Source organism: Idiotropiscis lumnitzeri, chromosome 2 (assembly GCF_059441095.1).
Source record: "Idiotropiscis lumnitzeri isolate Australia: NSW breed Sydney's pygmy pipehorse chromosome 2, RoL_Ilum_1.0, whole genome shotgun sequence".
Taxonomy (NCBI): Eukaryota; Metazoa; Chordata; class Actinopteri; order Syngnathiformes; family Syngnathidae; genus Idiotropiscis; species Idiotropiscis lumnitzeri.
This window is the reverse complement of record NC_142392.1, coordinates 22,002,173-22,026,570: the sequence shown is the minus strand read 5'-3', so window position 1 is coordinate 22,026,570 and position 24,398 is coordinate 22,002,173. Positions and strand designations below refer to the sequence as shown.

The 24,398-nt window shown below is 43.4% G+C and overlaps 1 protein-coding gene and 2 long non-coding RNA genes across 4 annotated transcripts in view; 1 reads left to right on the top strand and 2 right to left on the bottom strand.

Moving 5' to 3' along the window:
* LOC148341971 (uncharacterized) overlaps nucleotides 1-24,398 on the bottom strand; it is a 68,939-nt gene that overhangs the window by 5,917 nt on the left and 38,624 nt on the right. The window contains exon 3 of the mRNA XM_088288008.1: nucleotides 11,060-11,718. Coding sequence (XP_088144134.1) covers nucleotides 11,060-11,718 — 659 coding nt within the window. The remainder of the gene's footprint in view (nucleotides 1-11,059; nucleotides 11,719-24,398) is intronic.
* Nucleotides 273-2,109, bottom strand: LOC148341975 (uncharacterized). Of its 2 annotated transcripts, none has more exons than XR_015842176.1 (3): nucleotides 1,038-2,109; nucleotides 672-734; nucleotides 273-596 (listed from the first exon to the last, which is right to left on the bottom strand). It is a non-coding gene; the product is annotated as an uncharacterized LOC148341975 (long non-coding RNA). The 2 variants fall into 2 exon arrangements; XR_015842177.1 differs by having other exon boundaries at nucleotides 273-560.
* LOC148341974 (uncharacterized) lies at nucleotides 17,390-22,293 on the top strand. The gene is made up of 2 exons (XR_015842190.1): nucleotides 17,390-17,451; nucleotides 17,624-22,293. It is a non-coding gene; the product is annotated as an uncharacterized LOC148341974 (long non-coding RNA).

Sequence of the window (24,398 nt, the reverse complement as noted above, 5' to 3'; positions counted from 1 at the left end):
ATTGGTACAGATGTCAGAAAAGCATGGCGTATGTGCTATCACACAGTGGCTGAAAAAAATTGATTCATGCAGGTGCCCCGTCCGTCCCCAATAGAAGCAGTGAGTGCTTTTTCTCTTGCCATTCTTGGATCTCTGGCCAAAGCTTTTACCGCTCACCCCGATTTGAAGACCTACATCAGTGAGCGCTTTAAGCATGAAAACCTGCCATGTTTTGTCAGGGTAGACGTTGCACACTGCAACAATATGATCTCCCAGTGGGACCGCCTGAAAAATAAAAGACATTGTGTAAAAAGATTTTTTCTGAGATTTAGCACAACTACTTAAGTCACAATGTGTGGAACATGCAAAATAACTTCTATGTGCCATCACTATTGTGGCACTTAATGAATCTGAAGGTAATGACAGTTCTGGAACCCCTCTCCCATCAGAAAAGTGCAAGAAATACCTGAAAACACAAATAGCACAAGAAGACTGTATCAGCATGCTCGATGAAGAGGTTCAGGCACAGGAACCCGTTGAGGAGCATCAACAGATCCACACTAATGCTCGACAGTGGGTGACTGAATTATGCGAAGAGATCAGGTCACTTGCCATGGCTGAGGGAGACAGGGATAACATCCACTTCCTCCCTGAGATTATTCCCCACATCATCAGACTGGGAAGTTACTTACCACTCTGGACAGGAGTAATGGTCCCTCTCTTCCGGAGTACCAGCATCACTGCAAGTTCGGCAGCTGTTGAAGCAGAGTTCAAAAACATAAAAAATGGGCTTTTCAAGCATGAAAGCCTTCTCAATCGTGTTGACCGTTTCGTTGCTCATCATCATGCCTTCATTGAGGGAAACGTGGATTTCTGCTGCAAAACAAAAAAGCTGATGTAGGTCATGTCTTAAGACCTGACGATGCCTCTACTACTTCTCATACTGAGGAAAAAATATATTAAAAAATTATGTTGACCTCTGTGATGAGTCTGATGTTGCTACAGTATTCATACTACTGAAGTTGAGAAATGGAGAGGCTTAGTGGATTGACACCGACCTAGGTATGAGTTGAACAGAAGTTGCCCTGCTGGAAATTCCCAGAAGTCTGATGCTGACAGTTTACTTTTAGAGCAGTCATATCATCTCGAAGAGGATTCTCTAGGACATTATGTGGCATATTGCAGGAGGGCTGCTTTTGACTGGGAGATGCACAATGACCTGGAAAGTAGAGTGAAAGCAGCATCAGAAAAGACAAAGAGCTTCACAAAGCAGTGATTGCTTAATTGTTGAAATGTAAATAGTTTGGGGTTTTGTTTGTTGCTGTTTTCTTTACACATAAAGCTATCGTTTCACCCAAGGTTTCTCTGCAGGCTCTCATCAATTACACACGGACTGTTTTTATATTAATTCAGTTGTTCTCAAATGAGGGAATGCTTCATCGAGGGGTGTCTTTAAGTTGTTTTTATTTCAAAAAGTTCAACGGATATGTTTCAGCCTCACGTCTACTATAATTTTAAGAAATAATCACATAGCTTTAATGACTACTGATGAAATAAATGAATGAGCAGTAGAACAACACTATTAAAAGAAATAAGACCGAATTTAAAGTAATTTACAGCAGTGAAAACAGGAAGGTTTTAAGATTACTGTATGCTAGCAAAAAAGCTACAACAGTGAGTGTGACATGTTTACCTGAAGTCCGTCCGGCAACAGTTGCTTTCCAGGATCATGAAGAATGTAAAATGCGCAAAAACATACAAAACATCGGTTCATTCCAGGAACTAGTTTATAACCTGGAATTAATAACAAATACGAGTGATTCAAGTGATTGACTGAACGCGGTAGCGCGATACCGAGCTCCTTGTTCGACAGCAAAACAAAACAAACTGACGCTGGCGCGTTCCTGTTTGTGACGTCACCGCGTGAATTAAAACGTGTAATATCTTTCGAACCGGAGCAGCACAAACGAAAATTTTAACAGCACAAACGGGCACAAACGTAGCACAAACGAACGGCACCATTCCCAAGTCAATCGGATGAAAATGGGGGGCTGGGTGACGTCACCACTCGAAATTAAAACGTGTAATATCTTTCGAACCGGAGCAGCACAAACGAAAATTTTAACAGCACAAACGGGCACAAACGTAGCACAAACGAACGGCACCATTCCCAAGTCAATCGGATGAAAATGGGGGGCTGGGTGACGTCACCACTCGAAATTAAAACGTGTAATATCTTTCGAACCGGAGCAGCACAAACGAAAATTTTAACAGCACAAACGGGCACAAACGTAGCACAAACGAATGGCACCATTCCCAAGTCAATCGGATGAAAATGGGGGGCTGGGTGACGTCACACTCGAAATAAAACAAAGTGTAATATCTTTCGAACCGAAGCAGCACAAACGAAAATTTTAACAGCACAAACGGGCACAAACGCAGCACAAACGAAACAAACTATTTCCACCTATTTTTGCAACAAATGGGGGGCCAACTTCACGCAGGTCCAACACAAGGCTTGGTATTTCTAAAGCAACAATATCGTCATGGCCATAAAATAAGTTCAACATTGTTGTTCATTTTTACCGGTCGTCCTGCTTCCTTCAGCTCTGTGCACCCTCTCTCTGCTAGCCCCCCCCCCCCATATTAAAAAATAAAACGGCAATAACCTTGACCGATTTCCCCAAACAACTTAATGTTGTGATGCATATTTTTAACGATAGAAAGTCGTTCTTTACTAAGCAAATGAGAGTAAGACGTGTACAAACCTGCTTTGTGGAGCACAACACGAGGCTGCTTCCAACCTTCGCCCAGCAGTTGAAGATGTTGCTCGTTCTCTTCTTTTATTCCATTAAGTTCCACTTTGTACTTGGGTGTCGTTCTTGCACACATTTTCAAACGTCAATCTCAACAAATCCGCACTTGGTCTTTGCTTGGCGCTAACTCGTGTGCTTCTCTTTGTTCGACGAGACGAATGAAAGAGCGACGGTCTTCAAAGTCGCAAGGAAAGGACTTCCTGTTCGTTACGAAAGCGGAAGAACAGGACACACCCCGCTGTGACATGATTGGCTGCTGGCTATGTGGCGCACTGTCACCAACTCACCGTCAGATGTCGCCATTTGCGATGCAAATCATTGTTATCTTCTTCGAAACAGAGAAAAAACGTAAGATTTAAACCGTATGCACATGAACAAACATTTTAGTTCCCAAATATGAACTTCAGCGATGTATTGAATTTGACTTTTGTTGCTGGTTTTGTTTTCACATCTGACACCATGTTGTTGGTTGGATAGTATTCCAAATGTATTTCCCTATTATTATCAGTTGACATGATAAAGTGATACTTTATGTCAACATATTTGCACCTTTGCCTTTTTACAGGGTTTTTCGACAGGTTGCGATGTGGTTGCGAATTTCAAATTAAAATATGTCACTGTTTTATTTATTTGTTATTTCGGTATTTATTTAAGGACTTTAATATTTCATTATTCGTTTCAGTATTCGATAAACTACAATAATTCACTATTAATTTCAAGATTCATTGAAGTGTTTTAGGAATAATTTAGTGTTCAATGTTTCATAGTTACAGTATTTACTTTTTAAATTTTTGTTTCACCATTTTGTTCAATCTTAAAAATTATTTAGCAAGCACCAACACAAGGTTTTTAAAGATAAAGATAAAGATGTCCTTTCATAGTCCCACAATGGGGAAATTTGCAGTGTTACAGCAGCAAAGATATAGATCACACAGAGGCGGTGTTGCAATGTAGCCGTTAATGTATGACATTAGCAGCAGACATTCATAAAAAACATGCAAATATACACTGTATATTCGTAAATACACAAATCCCCATGTGTATGTACACACTTACATCCCACAACATTTACAAGTGTAAGGAAACACTCTGAATGTCTGTCTATGGTACAGAGGGAAAATTAATAAAATGCTGCAATGATAAAAAATACTGCTGTCATAACCCGTGTCGGTCATGTCAGTGTTTTTGTTATTATTTTCTTCACCTTCCTGCCATGTGCTCATTCTGTTTATTTAGTCAGCTGAGTGGGGCGTTCCCTCCAGCACTCGTTCCCCACCAGCCACGCACCTGTTCCCCGGTACCCTCACACACCTGATGCCCATCTGCTCCCCTAATTACTGGACTATTTGAACACCTCACTCCGACAACTCATTGGAGGTGCATTGCTCCGTTACGGACTGTCACGACGGCTCTCTGAGCTCGTTCATGCCCTTGTCCGCGCCCACTTACGGGACAGAAGGTCAATTATTTAATTTAGCAGGTTCATATTTACGGAATATGTTAAACATTGATGAAACAAAAAGCATTTATCAGATGAAAGTAGAAGCACGGGTCACAAGAATAACTGGGATTGTAGTCCTGTTTTCTGATTTATTATATTTTTCTAATGCTAAATTTAGAGTACTTAGTTTAAATGTGTGAACTTTTTTGAAATTTTGGGTAGTGAGAACAAATTTGCACACATAGCATTTCCATGACTTGCATTCACAGCACTTCATGGTCTAATACGACGCACATTCTCTACATTGGCTGTAGAAGATGCAAACATACCAAATTTGGCACTAGAGGTGTTACATAGACACTATCGCAAAAAATACATTCAGAAAGACATAACAATTGGAGATTGGAGCACATGCACATACGCATGCATACACACAGACACGTAGTTACACCTGCACATGTATGTGCACATACACACGCACACATGCACACCGACAAGATTACAGAGGAATGCCAGCGGGGAGAGAGACGGAGAGACTGCCCGCCGGAGAAGGCCAGCCTTGGCGTGCCAGTCTTGGGGACCAGACGGGAATCAACTATCCAGACGATGACTAACCTGGGGAGGACCTTCCCTTGGACGTGGACCCGTGCCGTGGGAGCGAGCGAGGACGACCGATTCAACCTACATTACCCTTTGTAACAATGGGATTGTTAGTTGGTGGTTGGGTGTTCCCAGGGGGACTGTTTTAGTTGACGCACACCGCGCCAGCAAGGCGGAAGTGGAGTGTATGAGAGCCGTGCAGTTGATGTTACAATAAAGATTCAGTGAGCAAATGAAAGAGCTCTAACCGTCCATTCTGTATAGTCATATGACAGAACAGAACGAAACATGGTGGCAGCGGTCTAGTCGCTAGTGGGGATGCGGGAGAGGATCGACAACAACCGTGTGTACGTGCTGCCGACGAGCTGAGTGAACGGAACGGCGCGGCAGCAGGTGAACTAAACGGACAGAGGACGTCGCGATGGAAGGACTGAAACCTCCGTCGATGTTGTTGTTGGACTCCGGCGACCTAGCCAAGACATGGAAATGCTGGAAGGAGGAATTTACACTCTACACGGACCTCACCATGCCCGGCGCAGAGGAAGGAGCGAAGGCGAAGCTGTTCTATTACCTCGTCGGCGCGAGTGGGAGGGAGCTTTTGGCCACACTGGCGGGTGACGACTCGTCGGCAAGGAGGTCAGTGAGTGCAATGATAAGGTTGCTGGATGAACATTGCACACCGAAAGTGAATGAGACTGTCGAGAGATACAAGTTTTTTGTGCGAAACCAAGGCACGGATGAAACCATTGACAAATATTTTACGGACCTGAGAGTGCTAGCCAATGGATGCAACTTTGGAGACATAAAAGACTCGCTAATTAGAGATCGCATTGTGTGTGGCACCAATAGCTCAGCCATGAGAGAGAGACTCCTCAGGGAAGATAGACTGACACTGGAGAAATGCCTACTAATATGTAGAGCTGCTGAACTGTCAAAAGAAAACAGCAGGACACTGGAAGGACACACTGTGGAGGAAATACATACAGTGAAACAAGATGCAAGGAAAAGCAACGGTGATGTAGTCGATTGTAGGTTTTGTGGACGAAAGCATGAGCGAAGTAAGACAAAATGCCCAGCTTTTGGAAGGAAATGTAAAAAGTGTGGGAAAGAAAATCATTTCGCTGTGAAGTGCAAATCGAAAATAGGACAAGGAGGGAAATGTAAACCAGTGAATGCTGTCACGGAAGAGGATGGAGAAACATATGAGGATATAATGACAATTTCTGTGATAAATGGCAAGGGGAACAATGAAATAGTTCACCAAGTGAATGAGCGACTCAACAAGGGACAGCAACTCTTTGCAAGGATGCTGGTAAACGGTACACATGTGAACTTTCAGATTGACTGTGGGGCGACCTGTAACATAATCCCAATAAACCTCCTAAACTCAGACACACAACTGGAGCACACAGAGAAAGTGCTGGTCATGTATAATAAATCCAGGTTGTGTCCGTTGGGGAAATGTAGGGTTAAAGTGAGAAACCCTCGAAACAACAAATTGTACAGGTTGGAGTTTCTCGTGGTGGACCAAGTGGACAAAATCCCCATATTGGGCCGGAAGGCCAGTGAGGCCATGAAAATAATTAAAGTACACTACGAGAACACCCTTACCATTGATGACATTGTGAAAAAAGAATTGGAACAGGTCAAAGAAGAAGGACAACAGGATTGCATAACATTGGAGAAAATAAAGACTGAGTTTGGCGATGTGTTCACTGGTGATGGCTGTTTGGAGGGCGAGTATAACATTGAAATAAACAGTGAAGTGCCGCCTGTTAAACTGCCGAAACGCAGAGTACCCGTTTCACTGATGTCTCCACTGAAAGAGGAATTAAAAGATCTTGAGAGAAGAGGTATTATCGCACCGGTTGAGTGTAGCACTGACTGGATAAGTAGCATGGTGACAGTGATGAAACGCAATGGAAAACCGAGAATCTGCATAGACCCAAAACCACTCAATCGAGCGCTGAAAAGAAGCCACTTCCCTCTTCCGACGATTGAGGATATACTTCCGGAAATGGCAAAGGCGAAGATGTTCACAGTGTGTGATGTGAAGCATGGCTTCTGGCATGTTAAATTGGGGGAGGAGTCAAGCTACCTCACCACGTTTGCCACTCCATTTGGTCGGTACCGTTGGCTGAGAATGCCGATGGGAATAAGTCCAGCGCCGGAAGTATTCCAAAGAAGACTCATACAAGCGCTAGAAGGAATACCGGGAATATACATCATCGCTGATGATGTGTTGATCACGGGTGAAGGGACATCGCTGGAAGAAGCAAGTAGAGACCACGACAACAAACTCAGGTGCTTCCTAAACAGATGTAGAATGCGAAACATCAAATTGAACTTTGAGAAGATAAAACTACGGCGACAGGCCGTGCCGTATATTGGACATTTGTTGACAGCTGAGGGACTGCAGATAGACCCGGAGAAGGTGCGTGCAATCCAAGAGATGCAGAGGCCGACGGATGTCAAGGCAGTACAGAGACTGGTTGGGATGAAAAATTACTTGTCCAAGTTTTATGACCACTTGTCTGATGATTGTGAAATATTACGCCAACTTACACACAAAGAGAATGTGTGGGAGTGGACTGACACACAGGAGGAAGCGTTTAATAGACTGAAACACAAAATTGCCAGTGCACCCATTTTGAAGTATTACAATCGGGACGAGGAGTTGACACTTCAATGTGATGCATCAGAGACTGGGCTGGGGGCTGCTCTGACACAAGGAGGTAAGCCTGTAGCATATGGGAGCCGGGCCTTGACACAGACAGAAAGGGGCTATGCCCAGATAGAGAAGGAATGCTTGGCTATAGTCTATGGGATGGAGAAGTTTCACCAATACACGTTTGGCAGGCAGGTGACGGTACAGAGTGACCACAAACCGTTGGAAAATATTCACAAGAAGCCACTTTTGAGTGCACCTAAGAGACTACAGAGGATGTTACTCCGATTACAGAAATATAACATGGAAGTGACCTATGTACCAGGCCGTCATATGTTGCTGGCTGACACACTCAGTAGGGCATACTTGCCAGAGGACACTAAAGGGGACATGGAGTCAGAGATAGAAACCGTAAACATGGTAGACTACCTACCTATTTCGCTGGAGAGACTGAGCTCCATTAGAAAGGCTACGTCAGTGGATTGGAAGCTGCAGAGAGTAATTGGCATGATTCTGTCAGGGTGGCCAAAATGCAAAAAGGATATACCCACGGACATTCAACACTATTACTCATTCCAGGAGGAACTTAGCTTCCAAGATGGTATCGTATTCAAAGGAGAGAGAGCTGTGATACCAGATTCACTCAGGACGCCGTGTACACTCTTCTCATTTGGGAGTGGAAGGTTGTCTAAGGAGAGCAAGGGAGTGCGTGTACTGGCAAGGGATGAATGAGCACATTAAGACCTTTGTCTCCAAGTGTGACATCTGTAGGTCCATGGACCCCAAGCAACAGAAAGAGACACTATGTCCACATGATATGGTGTGTAGACCCTGGGCCAAGGTAGGGATGGACTTGTTTTCCTTTCATGATAGAAACTACCTGATTACAGTGGAATACTACTCCAACTTTTGGGAAGTGGATTACTTGCCCGATACGACAAGCAGCGCTGTGATTAGGAAGGTGAAAGCACATTTTGCAAGGCAGGGCATACCGGACGTGGTAGTGTCAGATAACGGACCACAATTCTCCTCCAAAGAGTTTCGGCTGTTTAGTGAAAAGTGGGAGTTTGAGCATAGGACGTCGTCGCCAGGATATGCCCAGAGCAACGGGAAGGCCGAGTCAGCAGTGAAAACTGCCAAGCGACTGATGATGAAAGCGGCGGCTGCGAACCAGGATGCATACTTGGCTATATTGGACCACCGAAATACACCGACCCAAGGCTTGGGTACAAGCCCAGCACAGAGACTTCTGAGTAGGCGGACTCGGACGCTTCTTCCAATCAGGGACGCTCTTTTGGAGCCGGAGTTGATCAAAAATGCAGAAGGCCTGTGGAAGAACAGTCAGAGACAGGAGAGATACTACAACCGCACTGCGAAAGACCTGGACATCCTTGAGAAAGGAGACACCGTGAGAGTTCAGCCGTTTCAGCGACATGGAGTCTGGCGGAAGGCGACGGTGCTGAAACCTGCGAGCCACAGGTCGTATGAAGTGGAGATGGAGTCGGGTGGTGTGTTACGGAGGAATCGACGTCACCTCAGGCGTGACCTTTGCCCACCGGCCTCGCCTAAAAAAGCTGAGACTGTGGAGAGTACGGCTGAGGTGGGGTCGGAACTGTGCCGTGCTGGTGACCAAGCGGCTGTGACGACCAGGTCTGGCCGTCGGGTCATGAGACCTCGATATCTGGAGGACTTCACGGAGTGATGTTTGTTTTGGAACTTTGCATGAGTCTAGGGTTGCTTGTCAGTTAAGGACAGAGAAAAAAAAAAAGGAAAAAAAATGTGAGAGTTAATGAGAGTAACGTGTATTCTTTAGTTGTGATTACATTTAAATTCATAGTCTTCGATGCTGTAATATGTTGCTGTCAATTAAAGAAGGTGACTTAAAAGAAAAAAAAGAAAAGATGTAACAATGGGATTGTTAGTTGGTGGTTGGGTGTTCCCAGGGGGACTGTTTTAGTAGACGCACACTGCGCCAGCAAGGCGGAAGTGGAGTGTATGAGAGCCGTGCAGTTGATGTTACAATAAAGATTCAGTGAGCAAATGAAAGAGCTCTAACCGTCCATTCTGTATAGTCATATGACAGAACAGAACGAAACAGACATGATTAAGTGATACTTTATGTCAACATGTTTGCACCTTTGCCTTTTTACATGGTTACAGCGTCGTTGTTGCGAATTTTAAATTAAAATACGTCACTGTTTTATTATCTAAATGTTAGAGTGTTAAAAATGATTTCAGTGCTGATATAAGTCCTGAAATATTTCATTATTCGTTTCAGTATTCAATAAACTACGTTGATTCATTAATTATTTCAAGATTCATTGAACTGTTTTAGTAATAATTTAGTATTCAATGTTTAATTGTTACTGCAGTTATTTTTTAAATATTTGTGTCACTATTTTGTTCAATCTTAATGTGATGGAAAATTATTTAGCAAGTAAGGTTTTTGTTATTTATTGTGGCCACCTGCTTTTGAAGAAAGTGCCTTTCGCTTCTTGTACTAGAGAATTCTTCGTGAAGCCAAAACAACACGGCCTTGACTGATAAGTAGGCTCAACGCAGAAAAAGTATCTTTTTGTTTTAAGATTCCACAGTTCCTGCCAAATAAATCTTCATCTTCCTGTGTGCATCAGTATCTTCCCACGCACCCATTGAGATCACTCAGCAGACTGACCCAAAAGACAATTTATTTTCCAGACTATCTCATTGATCTTCCCTTACTGCTAAAAATTCCACAACAATCTGGGGCCAGACGTGGGATAGCTGAAGATCCGCCGGTGAAATTCAGGGACACTGGCGTGTGGCCACCCGGGTCCAATTCAGACAGCAGCAGAATCATCATCTCCGTGGTGACAAATGCTGACTCCAGTCGCCATCAGATTGCTGAGTCCTGACTTACCAAAACCTTTGAGAGAAACGGAGACTACTTGCGTTTCTCTTTCTGGTTCTTTTTATAGTTCAACTTCTAGTTCAGTTTTTCACCTTTTCACGCAGCGTAATGAAGGCCAGTTGAGCAAGTGGAACAAGTGATTTTATTGATTGTGGAAGGCACCGATTTCATAAGCACCGTTTCTTCTCACACCTTTTCCATTAAGTACGATTAAAAAGACAACTGAAAAGCATAATGTTAAAAAATGTTGTTCTAGGCAAAGGGAATTCATTTTATTGACATGTTTGATGTAAACAAAAAAAATCATCATCACTCAGACACGTTGGTTCTTCTGGCAATGATCACATTGGCTTAGTGTCAATAAAAGAGCTTTGCAAAATTCAATTAATCATATTTCATTCAAAATCACATTTACATCTTACCACAAAGAGTCGGTTCCTTCAGTTTTTTTAAGCTTCAAGCATCGCTGCTTTTATCACCAACACAATTATGTCTCTCAGCAATATGTTTAGTGGAGAATTTTTTAGCACAAACGCTGCAACTGAATGGCTTGTCTCGACTGTGTGTTCTTGTATGGCGTCGTAAATACGACTTTTGAGAGAACCTCTTGCCACAAACTGAGCATGAAAAAGGTTTTTCTCCACTGTGTGTTCTGTTAAATGTGCCTTTTGAGAGAAGCATTTTCCACAAACTGAGCAAGAAAAAGGTTTTTCTCCACTGTGTGTTCTTGTGTGTTCTGTTAAACTTGACTTTTGAGAGAAGCATTTTCCACAAACTGAGCAAGAAAAACGTTTTTCTCCACTGTGTGTTCTTGTGTGTTCTCTTAAATTTCCCTTTTCAGAGAATCCTTTGCCACAAACTGAGCATGAAAAAGGCTTCTCTCCACTATGTGTTCTTCTATGTTTTGTTAAAGTTGATTTTAGAGAGAAGCATTTTCCACAAACTGAGCAGGAAAAAGGTTTTTCTCCACTGTGCATTCTTGTGTGGATTGTTAAATCAAACTTTTGATAGAAGCTTTTGCCACAAACTGAGCAAGAAAAAGATTTTTCTCCACTGTGCGTTCCTGTGTGCCTGACTAAATGAGACTTTCGCGAGAAGCTTTTGCCACAAACTGAGCATGAAAAAGGCTTCTCTCCACTGTGTGTTCTTGCGTGCCTTGTTAATTGTGCCTTTTGACAGAAGCTTTTGCCACAAACTGAGCAAGAAAAAGGTTTTTCTCCACTGTGCGTTCTTGTGTGCCTTACTAAATGAGACTTTCGAGAGAAGCTTTTGCCACAAACCGAGCAGGAAAAAGGTTTTTCACCACTGTGTGTTTTTCTGTGCCCTTTTAAAGACAGCTTTGAAGTGAATGAGTCAGTGTGACATGCCCTTTCACCTTTAGCTTGCCCATCATCATCATCATCATCGTCATGAGCGTCTGATAATGTGTCCTCATTATGTACTTGTGATGGTCCCCAGTGGTCTTCATCACCTTCTGTTGTCACGTGATGACTTGATCTGCTGCTTGTAGGCTCCGCCCATCTGTTGTCCTCATTCTCATCCTTGTTTTCATCTTCAGTCTTTATAGGGAGAACGTTCACTGGTGACTTGTTGATCTCCTCCTCCTCCTCCTCCTTTTTGATGTGAGTCAAGTCTGGCTCCTCTTTCACAGAACGGAGATCGTTTTCACAGACGTCTGCAGGACACAAAAAGACAAATTTGGTTTGGTCAAGTCAAAGGTCAGGCGGTGACTTTGTCTTATATTGTTTCTACCGTGCTACCTTGACTTGTGCCTGCCGCACACTGAGCAATGCGTGCGACCCCAATTTGGACCGGACCATGGGGGCATTTCACAAAATTACGTCCTACGATGTAAACCTCCCTTTAGCAGCACAACTGTGATAAACGAGCATTTAAAAAGGAAGCACGTTGCGGCTGATGCCCGATTTCATTCCTGACATCGCTCACAGACGTTTCTGGAATATGAATTCAAATTCAACTAAGATACACCATAATATTTTTTTAGAGTTCACTGAATTATTTTGGAACTGCAATGATGCTTAACAGCCATAGGGTGTAAGTAATGAGTAACAAAGTAACACAAGACCTCCCACTGATACATCATCATTGTCATTTGGATAAATTACCAGGAACTATGAGTTGTGGGGGTGATGCAAACCACCTGAGCCACAGGAACTTTATTACCAGGAACTAAATGTTCCTGGACTTGTAGGTAGAAAAGGGGGTTGTGACGTTCAGCCTTTTTGAGACCATAGTAAGACAAAGATGCAGCTGCATTCCTTGCAGCATGCGCTTGTTCACTGATGAGAACCGTGCAACCCTGGATGGATGCATTCAATGTATTTTAAATGTTTGGATGGGGTGAAACTACGCACAAAACAGTGCAGGGCCACCCGAGGTTCATTGACTCACCCGACCAAGCCAGTAAAAAGTTCATAAATAAATAAGACCAATCCGTACTTGATTTAAAAAAAAAAAAAACTTAATATTTTGTGTTTTATTCACTAAAATTGATCAACCGCCATGGACGTTTTCGCGGCAATGTGCACATTTTTAGAGTCAGGCGGAATTCCTTCCGTAAGGAATTGCTTGAACAAAATATAAAAACCAGAAAATTTTATTTTGTTATTTTAAATGTAAATTTTATACTGGGAAAAACATGGAGTTCACCCCCCACTATTGGTTATTCTTTGCCATATATTTTCTGCACTGATTACATTTGACATAAACAATTGCTCAGCAGACCTGCAAGTAAAAGGCAATATTTAAAAATAAAGCGGCAATAACCTTGGACGCATTTCCACAAACAACTTAATGTTGTGATGCACATTTCTAACGATAGAAAGTCGTTCTATACAAAGCAAATGAGAGTAAAACGGGTACGAACCTGCTTTGAGTGGCACAACACGAGGCTGCTTGCAACCTTCGCCCAGCAGTAGATGTTGCTCGTTCTCTTCTTTTATTCCACAAAGTTCCTCTTTGTACTTGGATGTTGTTCTTTCACTCATTTTCAAATGATAATTACAAAAAATCCGCCCTTGATCTCTGTTTGGCGATGAGTCATGAGCCTCTTTTCGTTAGCTAGCTAGCTAATAAGCTAAGCTAACTACGCCGAAAAGCATCAACGCGCGAAGATGAGGTTATCGGGACACAAAGACTTCATGAAATATGTCGTAGTCCTTTAGAGTAGCACTGGACATCCTTTGAGAAAATTACAGTCAGTCCCACACTAAATCAGAAGAATTTAGCGGTGGGTGTTTTTGTTCCGGTGTGGACGGGTCGGTGGATGTGGTCAAGGTCCTTCGGAAGCTGCGCGCTTGCTAATGACGTCATGCTTTAAGCACGTATTTTTCAAATATATTTATTTGCCTCTGTGTTTGTTTTTACACCTGGCTGTTCTCTTTTAATATATATTCTATGTAATATTTTAATTCGGTTGATAAAAAAAATGTAACAAAATAATTAAAATAACGCCACAAAAGCGAGTCAGCTCCGACGTCACTTCCCCCTATGCCCGGAGAAGCCGCTGCTGGAACAGCAGTGGGAAGGTTACGTTTCTCCTACCGAACGAAGCAACAATGCTGCTGTTCAATCGGGCTGCAAGATTGTATGGGTATAATGTCTGCATATACTAGCAGTGCTTCTCAATTATTTCACGCCCGCCCCTACCAAGAAGAAAAAGATTCGCGCCCCCCACCACCAATTTTTTTTCTGTCTTTGTATATTGAGATTAGATTGTCAATAAAATATCCCTTAACGAACCTACATTGATAAGAAATATAATTTCGAGAACTATTATAGAGAGGATCCCGAAGCTCAGTACTCTGTTGTGCAAATATTGATGAGATGACAAATATTTGTCATGTCATGTCATGATCCACACCGCTTATCCTGAACAGGGTCGCGGGAGAGTGCTGGAGCCAATTCCAGCTGACTTCGGGCGAAAGGCGCACAACACCCTGAACTGGTCGCCAGCCAGTCACAGGGCAGACATAGACACCGTCACTGAGAGGGAACTGAACCCACGTTGCCTGCACACAACTCAGGCGAGTGTACCACTACACCATCAGTGACATGATAAATATTTACGAATACGTTTTTTGTCAAAAACTTTATTAACATTAACAAACAGTTATTAATACTTTCATAATATAGAAAAGACAAAAAGAAGAGCCAGGGGGATTTTAAACAAAAATTCTACATGACTAACATAAAGCAACAGCTTTAGTATTGTTGGAGTTGAGTCACCGTGGAAATGAGAAGTATTTAGTAAATCAACTTTTGAAAGCCAAACTTACGCCAGTGCGTGTTCGGTTTTTGTACTCAAGAAGAAAAGGGTCAAATAAAGACTCAACAACTGATTAGAGTTCCGATATTTAGTTTCTTCCATTTCTGGAGTTCAGGAAATAGTACAAAGACAGATATCTGGGTGGCTTTTTCTTAATCTCACGAGAAACTGCACTCGGGCGAGCACAGTCAAAAAATGTGCACCATCTTTCAGCCCAGCTTCAGTTTTTATAGGAGTTTTTTATGTCAAGAGTAATGTAGGTTGAATCGGTCGTCCTCGCTCCCTCCCACGGCACGGGTCCACGTCCAAGGGAAGGTCCTCCCCAGGTTAGTCATCGTCTGGATAGTTGATTCCCGTCTGGTCCCCAAGACTGGCACGCCAAGGCTGGCCTTCTCCGGCGGGCAGTCTCTCCGTCTCTCCAGCTGGCATTGCTCTGGAATCTTGTCGGTGTGCATGTGTGCGTGTGTATGGGCACATGTATATGCAGGTATACGTGTATGTGCAGGTGTAAGGGTGTGTCTGTGTTTATGCATGCGTATGTGCATGTGCTCTGATCTCCAATTGTTCCGTCTTTCAGAATGTGTTTTTTTATAGCGTCTGCGTGAGTCCTCCAGTGCCCAATTTGGTATGTTTGCATCTCTACAGCCAATGTGGAGAATGTGCTTCGTCGTATTAGACCATGAAGTGCTCTGAATGCAGCTCATGGAAATGCTATGTGCGCAAATTTGTTCTCACTACCCACAATTTCAATAAATTTCACACATTTAAACTAAGTACTATAAATTTAGCATATGAGAAAAATATAATAAATCAGAAAACAGGACTACAATCCCAGTTATTCTTGTGACCCGTGCTTCTAGTTCCATTTAATAAATGCTTTTTGTTTCATCAATGTTTAACATATTCCGTAAATATGAACCTGCTAATTTAAATAATTGACCTTCTGTCCCTTAAGTGTTTAAAATAATGCCAGCAATCATAATACAATCCTTAATTTACCATTGCAGTCGTCTTATCATTGCAGTTGTCAGGGTCGCCGGTCGGTGAGGAGAAGGTGGACCCAGAATGCGAGGAAGCTGGAGAAGGTGTAACTTAAGCAATTTATTCGGGGACCAAAATAATGACAGACAACGGGGCAGGGTGCAAAATAAGAAAGGCGAACTTAACGTGGCTAAGGAGCAAGGACAGGGACAAATGCTAGGGGGCGAGAGCGGGGGCGAGAGCGGGGGCGAGAGCGGGGGCGAGAGCGGGGGCGAGAGCGGGGGCGAGAGCGGGGGCGAGAGCGGGGGCGAGAGCGGGGGCGAGAGCGGGGGCGAGAGCGGGGGCGAGAGCGGGGGCGCGGACAAGCGCGTGAACGAGATCAGAGAGCGGTCGTGACAGTCCGTATTGGAGCAATGCACCGCCAATGAGGTGTCGGAGTGAGGTGTTCAAATAGTCCAGTAATTAGGGGAGCAGATGGGCATCAGGTGTGTGAGGGTAACGGGGAACAGGTGCGTGGCTGGTGGGGAACGAGTGCTGGAGGGAACGCCCCACTCAGCTGACTAAATAAACAGAATGAGCACTTGGCAGGAAGGTGAAGAAAATAATAACAAAAACACTGACATGACCGACACGGGTTATGACAGCAGTATTTTTTATCATTGCAGCATTTTATTAATTTTCCCTCTGTACCATAGACAGACATTCGGAGTGTTTCCTTACACTTGTAAATGTTGTGGGATGTAAGTGTGTATATACACATGGGGATTTGTGTATTTACGTATATACTGTGTATATTCGCATAGGTTTGCTTTTTCTGAATGTCTGCTGCTAATGTTATACATTAACGGCCGCATTGCACCACCGCCTCTGTGTGATCTACAGTAATACCCCCCTACTTCGCGGTTCACCTTTCGCGGCTTCAGTGCTTCGCGGGTCTAAAAAATATTCGGGGGCATTGTAGTTTAGCCGAGCGGCACGAGGGGGCGCTGGAGCGGTTAGACGGCTGGTGTGCGCCGAAAAGGAGAGTGGACGAAGAAGAGAGTGGAAGAAGAAGAGCACTTTTCCCCGGACACGATTTGGGGCGACGTTTCGCGCGGTTCGGACCGTACCAGAGCTCCGGAGGAGGCCGGCGTGCGTGGCAGTTAAGCCGAAGAGGAACACCTTCCGCCCGGGCATGAGGGGAGCGCGAGGCTGTAAGTTATGAATGAATAAATGAAGAAATAAATAAATGAAAAATGCCACCTTTCATTTCACAGGGCACACGGACGGCGTACCAGCAAGTAAGAGTCGAAGTAATTAAATAAGTACAAAAAGAGGTAATTGAATAAATACAAAAATAATGGCTGGGGAATAAAAAAAATAATAAGTTTTAATAATATATATTTTTTTATTATAACATGAATATCACTCTCTCTCTCTCTCTACCCGTATATATATATATATATCTATATATTTTTTTTTTTTTTTTTTAAGCATTTTTGAAGGTGCGCCACTACTTCGCACCTATATATATATATATATATATATATATATATATATATATATATATATATATATATATGTTCTGCCTTTCAGGCAAGGTTTATCTTATTTCTTTATGACGACCTTTATTTTGAAAGGTATGCTTTTATTTTGACGGACGTACCGTAAAGCAGGAAGTAGTGATGGCTAAACTATGTGTGCGAGGGGGATGTAGATTGCGTAGTTGAGGGAGGGGGAAGGAGAGATCGCGTCGAGTGCAGCTGCGATCTAGCTGAAGTTTTTTTTGCTCCAACAGAGGCAACGCTTGTAAGTAACATGCCATATTGTTGTTTCTATGAATCTGGGGTTAACATTTGGGGGCTTTTGGTTCTGTGCTAGTTAGTTGCTGTTGTATTGGCAGCTAATTTCTTTTGTATTGTTTTGAAATGCATATGGTACTGAGCAACGTGCCTGATGGTTCATTTGTGTTTATTTTTAGTTTCACTCTTTCAACGGTGTCAAGATTTCCAATTTAAGGTGAAAAACAACCAAAGGACGTCTTGCATCATTGAAGAGTTTAGCTTGCTGTTATGTATTTGTGGTCTGTGTTGAATCACGTGGTTATGCGTGACGTCATCAAGCAGCGCGTGCGGTTGAGCAATGTAAATGAGAGCTCTTCAAGTCTTCCTGTTTTGCTTCGTTGTAATTAAAAAGTCATCCGTCTACACCTGAGCCTTCATTCATCCTTACCCGAATTAATAGTAGAGGATACAACAAAAGTGGCGACGAGGACGTCTGAACCTGCAACGTTTTTTTTTTTTCTCTCTCGGGGTGGACTTTGCGCTGAGTGCGGAGGAGAAGTGGCGGCACAAGGTTTTTGGAAGCCGCGGACATTAAAAGTTTTGAGGAAGACAGTCAAGTAAGTGGCAGGCTGATTAACCAGGCGCAGAATGGCGGGAGTTATCGGCTCGATTGGCCCCTTTGACGAGGACGTTGAGCAGTGGAGCTCGTACACGGAACGTTTTGGCTATTTCGTTCAAGCTAATGCTATTGAGGACGAAAGGAAAGTACCAACGTTTTTGAGTGTGATGGGCCCGAAGACATTTACTTTGCTTCGTAGTCTGGTACAACCAGCTGCTCCGGGGAGTAAAACATATGAAGAGATAGTGGGTGTTCTCACTGGACATTTTTCACCAAAACCTCTTGTAATTGCCGAGAGATATAGATTTCACAAGCGCTGTCAAGAGGAGGGGGAGTCCGTAACCATGTTTGTGGCAGCTTTGAGAAAGCTAGCTGAACATTGTGAGTTCAAAGAGGTGCTAAATGACACACTAAGGGACAGACTAGTGTGTGGATTAAGGAATGAAGCAGCACAGAAAAAGTTGCTGACTGAAAGTGACCTGACCCTGGGAAAGGCTATCAACATCAGTGTTACAATGGAAATGGCGTCCAGAGAGGCTCAGCAACTAAATGCTACAGGAAGAGTGCACAACGTTGCCGGCAGTCAGAGCAGCTCTCCGGGACCGTGCTATAGGTGTGGTAACACAGGTCATCTTGCATCTACCTGCTGGTGTAAAGAAATGGACTGTCGTCAATGTGGCAAGAAAGGACATGTGGAAAGAGCATGTCGGAACAGAAAAACTATGGAAAAGAGTAAGAAACGGGATTTAAAAGACAAATTCAGAAATAAAAAAAAAGTGTACACTGTAAAAAATGACAAAAGCTCATCTTCTGATGAAGAAATGAACGTCAACACAGTGCGTATAATGAATGCAGATGAAAGCTCAGATTGCTATTGGGCTCAGACTAACCTAGAAGGGCATCCAGTTAAAATGCAGATAGACACAGGGTCCAAGGCATCACTAGTGTCATATCAGATCTACAAACGGTGCATGAAACATGTTCCTTTACGCCCCTCTGACACTGTTTTCAAGGCATATACAGGACACAAAGTGCACATTAAAGGAATGACCGATATAACGGTTGAGTGTAACAGTCAAACTGCTAAGCTACCAGTGTATGTTACGAGAGGAAACTTTGCACCAATCATGGGGCGTGTGTGCCTGAAAGCATTACGTCTTGATTGGCAAGAAGTCAGACAGTTGTCAAACGAGAATTTACAACTGCAAACCATCCTTGACAAGAATGAGGAGGTTTTCCGACCAGAGTTGGGCAGCATGAAAAATATCACAGTGAAACTACACATTAAGCAAGGAAGCAAACCAGTGTTTATGAAGGCTAGGACAGTGCCTTATGCCATTCGTGACAAAGTCGAGGCAGACTTGGAAGCATTGGTCAAAAGTGGAGTGCTGGAACCTGTTTTAACAAGTGAATGGGCAACTCCCATTGTGCCAGTACCTAAAAAGAATGGAGGAATACGCACATGTGGAGATTTCAAAGTGACTGTCAATCCGGTGTTGAGTGCAGAGCAATATCCACTCCCACTGATTGATGATTTGTTTGCTGGACTGAGCGGTGGACAAAAGTTCAGTAAGATTGACTTAAACCAAGCATATCTGCAAATGCATGTGGAGGAAGAGTCACGTGAAATACTAACCATAAACACTCAAAAAGGACTGTTTAGGTATTGCAGACTGCCATTTGGTATTACATCGGCTCCAGCAATATTTCAGCGTGCCATGGATCAAATTCTCAGTGGATTACGTGGTGTACAGTGTTATTTGGATGACATACTGTGCACCGGAGCAACCGATGAAGAACATCTTCAAAATTTGGATGCCACACTGCAAAGATTACGTGATTATGGACTCAGAGTTCGCAAGGAGAAATGTGACTTCCTGAAACCACCTGTGGAGTATCTAGGGCACGTCATCGATGGGAAAGGCCTGCATACGTCACCTTCAAAGATCACAGCCATTGTGGACGCCCCGCCACCTGAGAACGTGAGTCAGCTGCGATCTTTTCTCGGATTGTTGAATTATTATGGAAGGTTCATACCGAATTTAGCTTCACTGCTACGACCGCTACATGAACTGTTATGTCAAGACAAGAAATGGAAATGGACTAGTGAATGTCAACAAGCATTTCATGATGCTAAAAATGCATTAACCACGTCTAAGGTGTTAACACATTTCAATCCGTCATTACCAATCCAACTGGCATGCGACGCGTCACCCTATGGAGTGGGTGCTGTCATCTCTCATGTGTTTCCAAATGGTGAGGACAGACCTATTGCGTTTGCCTCCAGGACATTGAACAAGGCAGAGTCGAACTACGCTCAACTGGAACGAGAAGCACTGGGCATTGTTTTTGGCGTGAGAAAATTTCACCAATACTTATATGGAAGGAAGTTTACTCTGCTCACAGATCATCGACCTCTGACAACTATCTTGGGACCACACACAGGAATACCATCTCTGGCAGCTTCGCGTCTCCAGCGATGGGCTTTACTGTTGTCGGCTCACTCCTACGACATTAAGTATCGGAAATCAGTCTCTCATGGCAACGCAGATGGACTTTCAAGGTTGCCACTCCCTGTCACGAAACATGAATCGAACACCGTGGACATCTTCTACTTCAGGAGCGTTGAAAGAGCGCCTATAACTGCATCCCAAGTGAAAAAGGCGACACATACTGACCCTGACTTGTCAGTGGTTATGGACATGGTCATGAATGGACGTTCAGTAGGTGATAGTGCTACACTGAAACCTTACAGTAATAGGAGGTGGGAACTTACTGTCCAGTCCGGGTGTCTGCTGTGGGGAAGGAGGGTCATCATTCCACAGTCACTGCGTGCTAAAATGTTGGAGCAGCTTCATGCGGGACACAGTGGAATAGTGAAAATGAAGGAGATGGCCAGAAGCTACTTTTGGTGGCCAGGGCTAAACAAGGAAGTCGAGCATATGGCCATGAGTTGCCCATCCTGTCACAAAACCCGTAACAATCCTCCAGCAGCACCACTCCATCCATGGGATTTTCCTCAGGACCCTTGGTATCGGATTCATATCGATTTTGCGGGTCCATTTGAAGACAGAATGTTCCTGATTGCTGTTGATGCACACAGTAAGTGGCCAGAGGTGGCTATAATGAAATCCACAACTGCCGAAAAGACAGTTGAGGAATTGGGAGAAATCTTTAGTAGATTTGGTGCTCCTGCCCAACTTGTTTCAGATAATGGCCCTCAACTTGTGTCAAAAGAAATGTCAGACTTTCTGCATGTCAATGGAGTACAGCACATCAAGTCAGCTCCATACCACCCTGCAACGAATGGGTTAGCAGAGAGGTTCGTGCAAACACTAAAAAATGCACTTAAAACATCACAAGGACAAGGAACGCTCCACCAGAGACTACATGAGTTTCTTCTCAAATACCGGACCACTCCACATTCAACTACCAAGACATCACCCGCCAGCCTGATGTTCAACAGAGAACTACGGACCAACTTGGATCTTCTTAAGCCTGCAGCAGTGAAAGACATTGTTCGGGCAAGTCAAAGGAAACAAATAATGCAACGGGACATTCATGCAAAAGACAGAGTTTTCACACCAGGAGAGAAAGTGCTCGCAAGGAATTATCAAGGCAAAACTAAGTGGATTCCTGCTACTGTGATTGCCCAAACAGGACCTGTCTCCTACACAGTTCAGTCAGCTGATGGTGTTTGGCGCCGCCATGTGGACCAACTTTTAAGGGCGTCTCCAAGCACCCCTGAATTGTCTGTGACTATCGATTGTGACAAAAATGTTGAGGAATGTTTACCTGAACCCTGTAATGTACCTTTACCTGTGGCAAATTCCGTTAGCCCTGCTGTTGTTCATGGTTCAGATAAATCTGTGGAAGAGAGCGCACCAGTACTAGAACCTAGTCATATGGAAAAGACTGCTGTAGCGCTAGAACGTCGCTATCCTACTCGGGAAAGGAAGGCACCTGATCGTTTGAATTTGTAGGTCAGAAAGGTGTTGGGAAAAAAAAAAATGTTCTGAGTTGTTGGTGTTTTCTTACCTAGTTAAAGAGTCTAAAGAAAAAAAGCTGAAAAAGGGAATTTACTGCTTCTGATGTAAGAGGGGAGGAGATGTTATGTATTTGTGGTCTGTGTTGAATCACGTGGTTATGCGTGACGTCATCAAGCAGCGCGTGCGGTTGAGCAATGTAAATGAGAGCTCTTCAAGTCTTCCTGTTTTGCTTCGTTGTAATTAAAAAGTCATCCGTCTACACCTGAGCCTTCATTCATCCTTACCCGAATTAATAGTAGAGGATACAACACTGTGCGTCACCATTAACGTGAAAGGCTTATATTTTTCCGGTAGCCCTCTCATAATCATTGCCATCATCAACCCTTCGCTCGGCGCTTCACCCGCGCGTCTCAGTGCCGTGATAATCTGTTCAGCTCTGATGACATGTTCAGTCACGGTCTCTGTGTCCGCTTTCTTCAGCGCCGTCATCAATGTATAGGGAGACAATGCGGGGCCTACCTTTGCCGATATAGTGTTCTCTCAACACTGAGGGTTTCCGGGCCCTTGTCTTTTGTGTCTCTGAATATGAGTTGTTAGCGCCATTTCACAAATGTTTATATTTTTATGGATAATGATTGCAAATATTTGTTTTTTGCCATTTATATGTTTGTGAGAAGAAATTATACATTTCTTTGTCTTTTGTAATTATTTTGATTTGTGGAGTGAAATGTGTCAACGTTAGAGGGCGCAATTCTTTATTTACTGTAATGCACGAAGAAGAAAGTGTTTTTTGGTTGAAGAAGAAATAAAGATGATGGCGAAGGAGCAACACGGTCTTTTTGCCGTGCTTCGACCATCAGTGTTTGTTCACGCGTAGAAAGTTGTTTTTATTCGCCACCAAACGAAGAGGTTTAACAACGAAAATAAGAAGAAACTAATTGAATCTAAAATAACCTCTACACATAGCATTTCCATGAGCTGCCCTCACATTCACAGCACTTCATGGACAAATACGACGAAGCACATTCTCCACATGGGCTGTAGAGGGAAATATACCAAATTGGGCACTGGAGGACTCACACAGACGCTATCAAAAGAAACACATTCCGAAAGACAGAACAATTGGAGATCGGAGCTCATGCACATACACATACACACAGACAAATACATACACCTGCACATACACTTGCACATACACGCGCACACACCGACAAGATTACAAAAGAATGCCAGCGGAGAGAGAGACGGAGGGACTGCCCGCCGGAGAAGTCCAGCCTTGGCGTGCCAGTCTTGGGGACCAGACGGGAATCAACTATCCAGACGATGACTAACCTGGGGAGGACCTTCCCTTGGACGTGGACCCGTGCCGTGGGAGGGAGCGAGGACGACTGATTCAACCTACATTACCCTTGACATAAAAAAACTCCTATAAAAACTGAAGCTGGGCTGAAAGATGGCGCGCATTTTTCGACTGTGCTCGCCCGAGTGCAGTTTTCTCGTGAGATTAAGAAAAAGACGCCCAGATATCTGTCTTTGTATTATTTCCTGAACTCCAGAAATTGAAGAAACTAAATATCGGAACTCTAATCAGTTGTTGAGTCTTTTTTTTTACCCTTTTCTTCTTGAGCACAAAAAACGAACACGCATTGGAGTAAGTTTGGCTTTTAAAGGTTGATTTACTAACTACTTCTTATTTCCACGGTGACCCAACTCCAACAATAACAAGACAAATATTTGTCATCTCATCAATATTTGCACAACAGAGTACTGAGTTTCGAGATCCTCACTATAATAGTTCTCAAAATTATATTTCTTATCAATTTAGGTTAGTTAAGGGATATTTTATTTACAATCTAATATCAATCTACAAAGACAGAAAAACAATTGGTGGTGGGGGGGAGCGAATCTTTTTCTTCTTGGTAGGGGCGGGCGTGAAATAATTGAGAGGCACTGCGAGTATATGCCGACATTATATTCATACAATCTTGCAGCCCGAGTGAACCACAGCATTGTTGCAAGTTCGGTCGGAGAAACGTAAACGTCCCACTGCTGTTCCAGCAGCGGCTTCTCGGGGCATAGGCGGAAGTGACGCGAGAGATGACTCGCCAATGTGGCGTTAATTTAGTTATTTTGTTAATTTTTTTTATCAACCGAATTAAAATATTATATAAAATAAATATTAAAATAGAACAGCCAGGTGTAAAAAAACCCACTGAGGAAAATAAATATATTTGGAAAATACGCGCTTAAAGCATGACGTCATAAGCAAGCGCGCAGCTTCCGAAGGACCTCGACCACATCCACCGACCCGTCCACACCGGAACAAAAGCAGTCCACCGCTAAATTCTTCTAATTTAGTGTGGA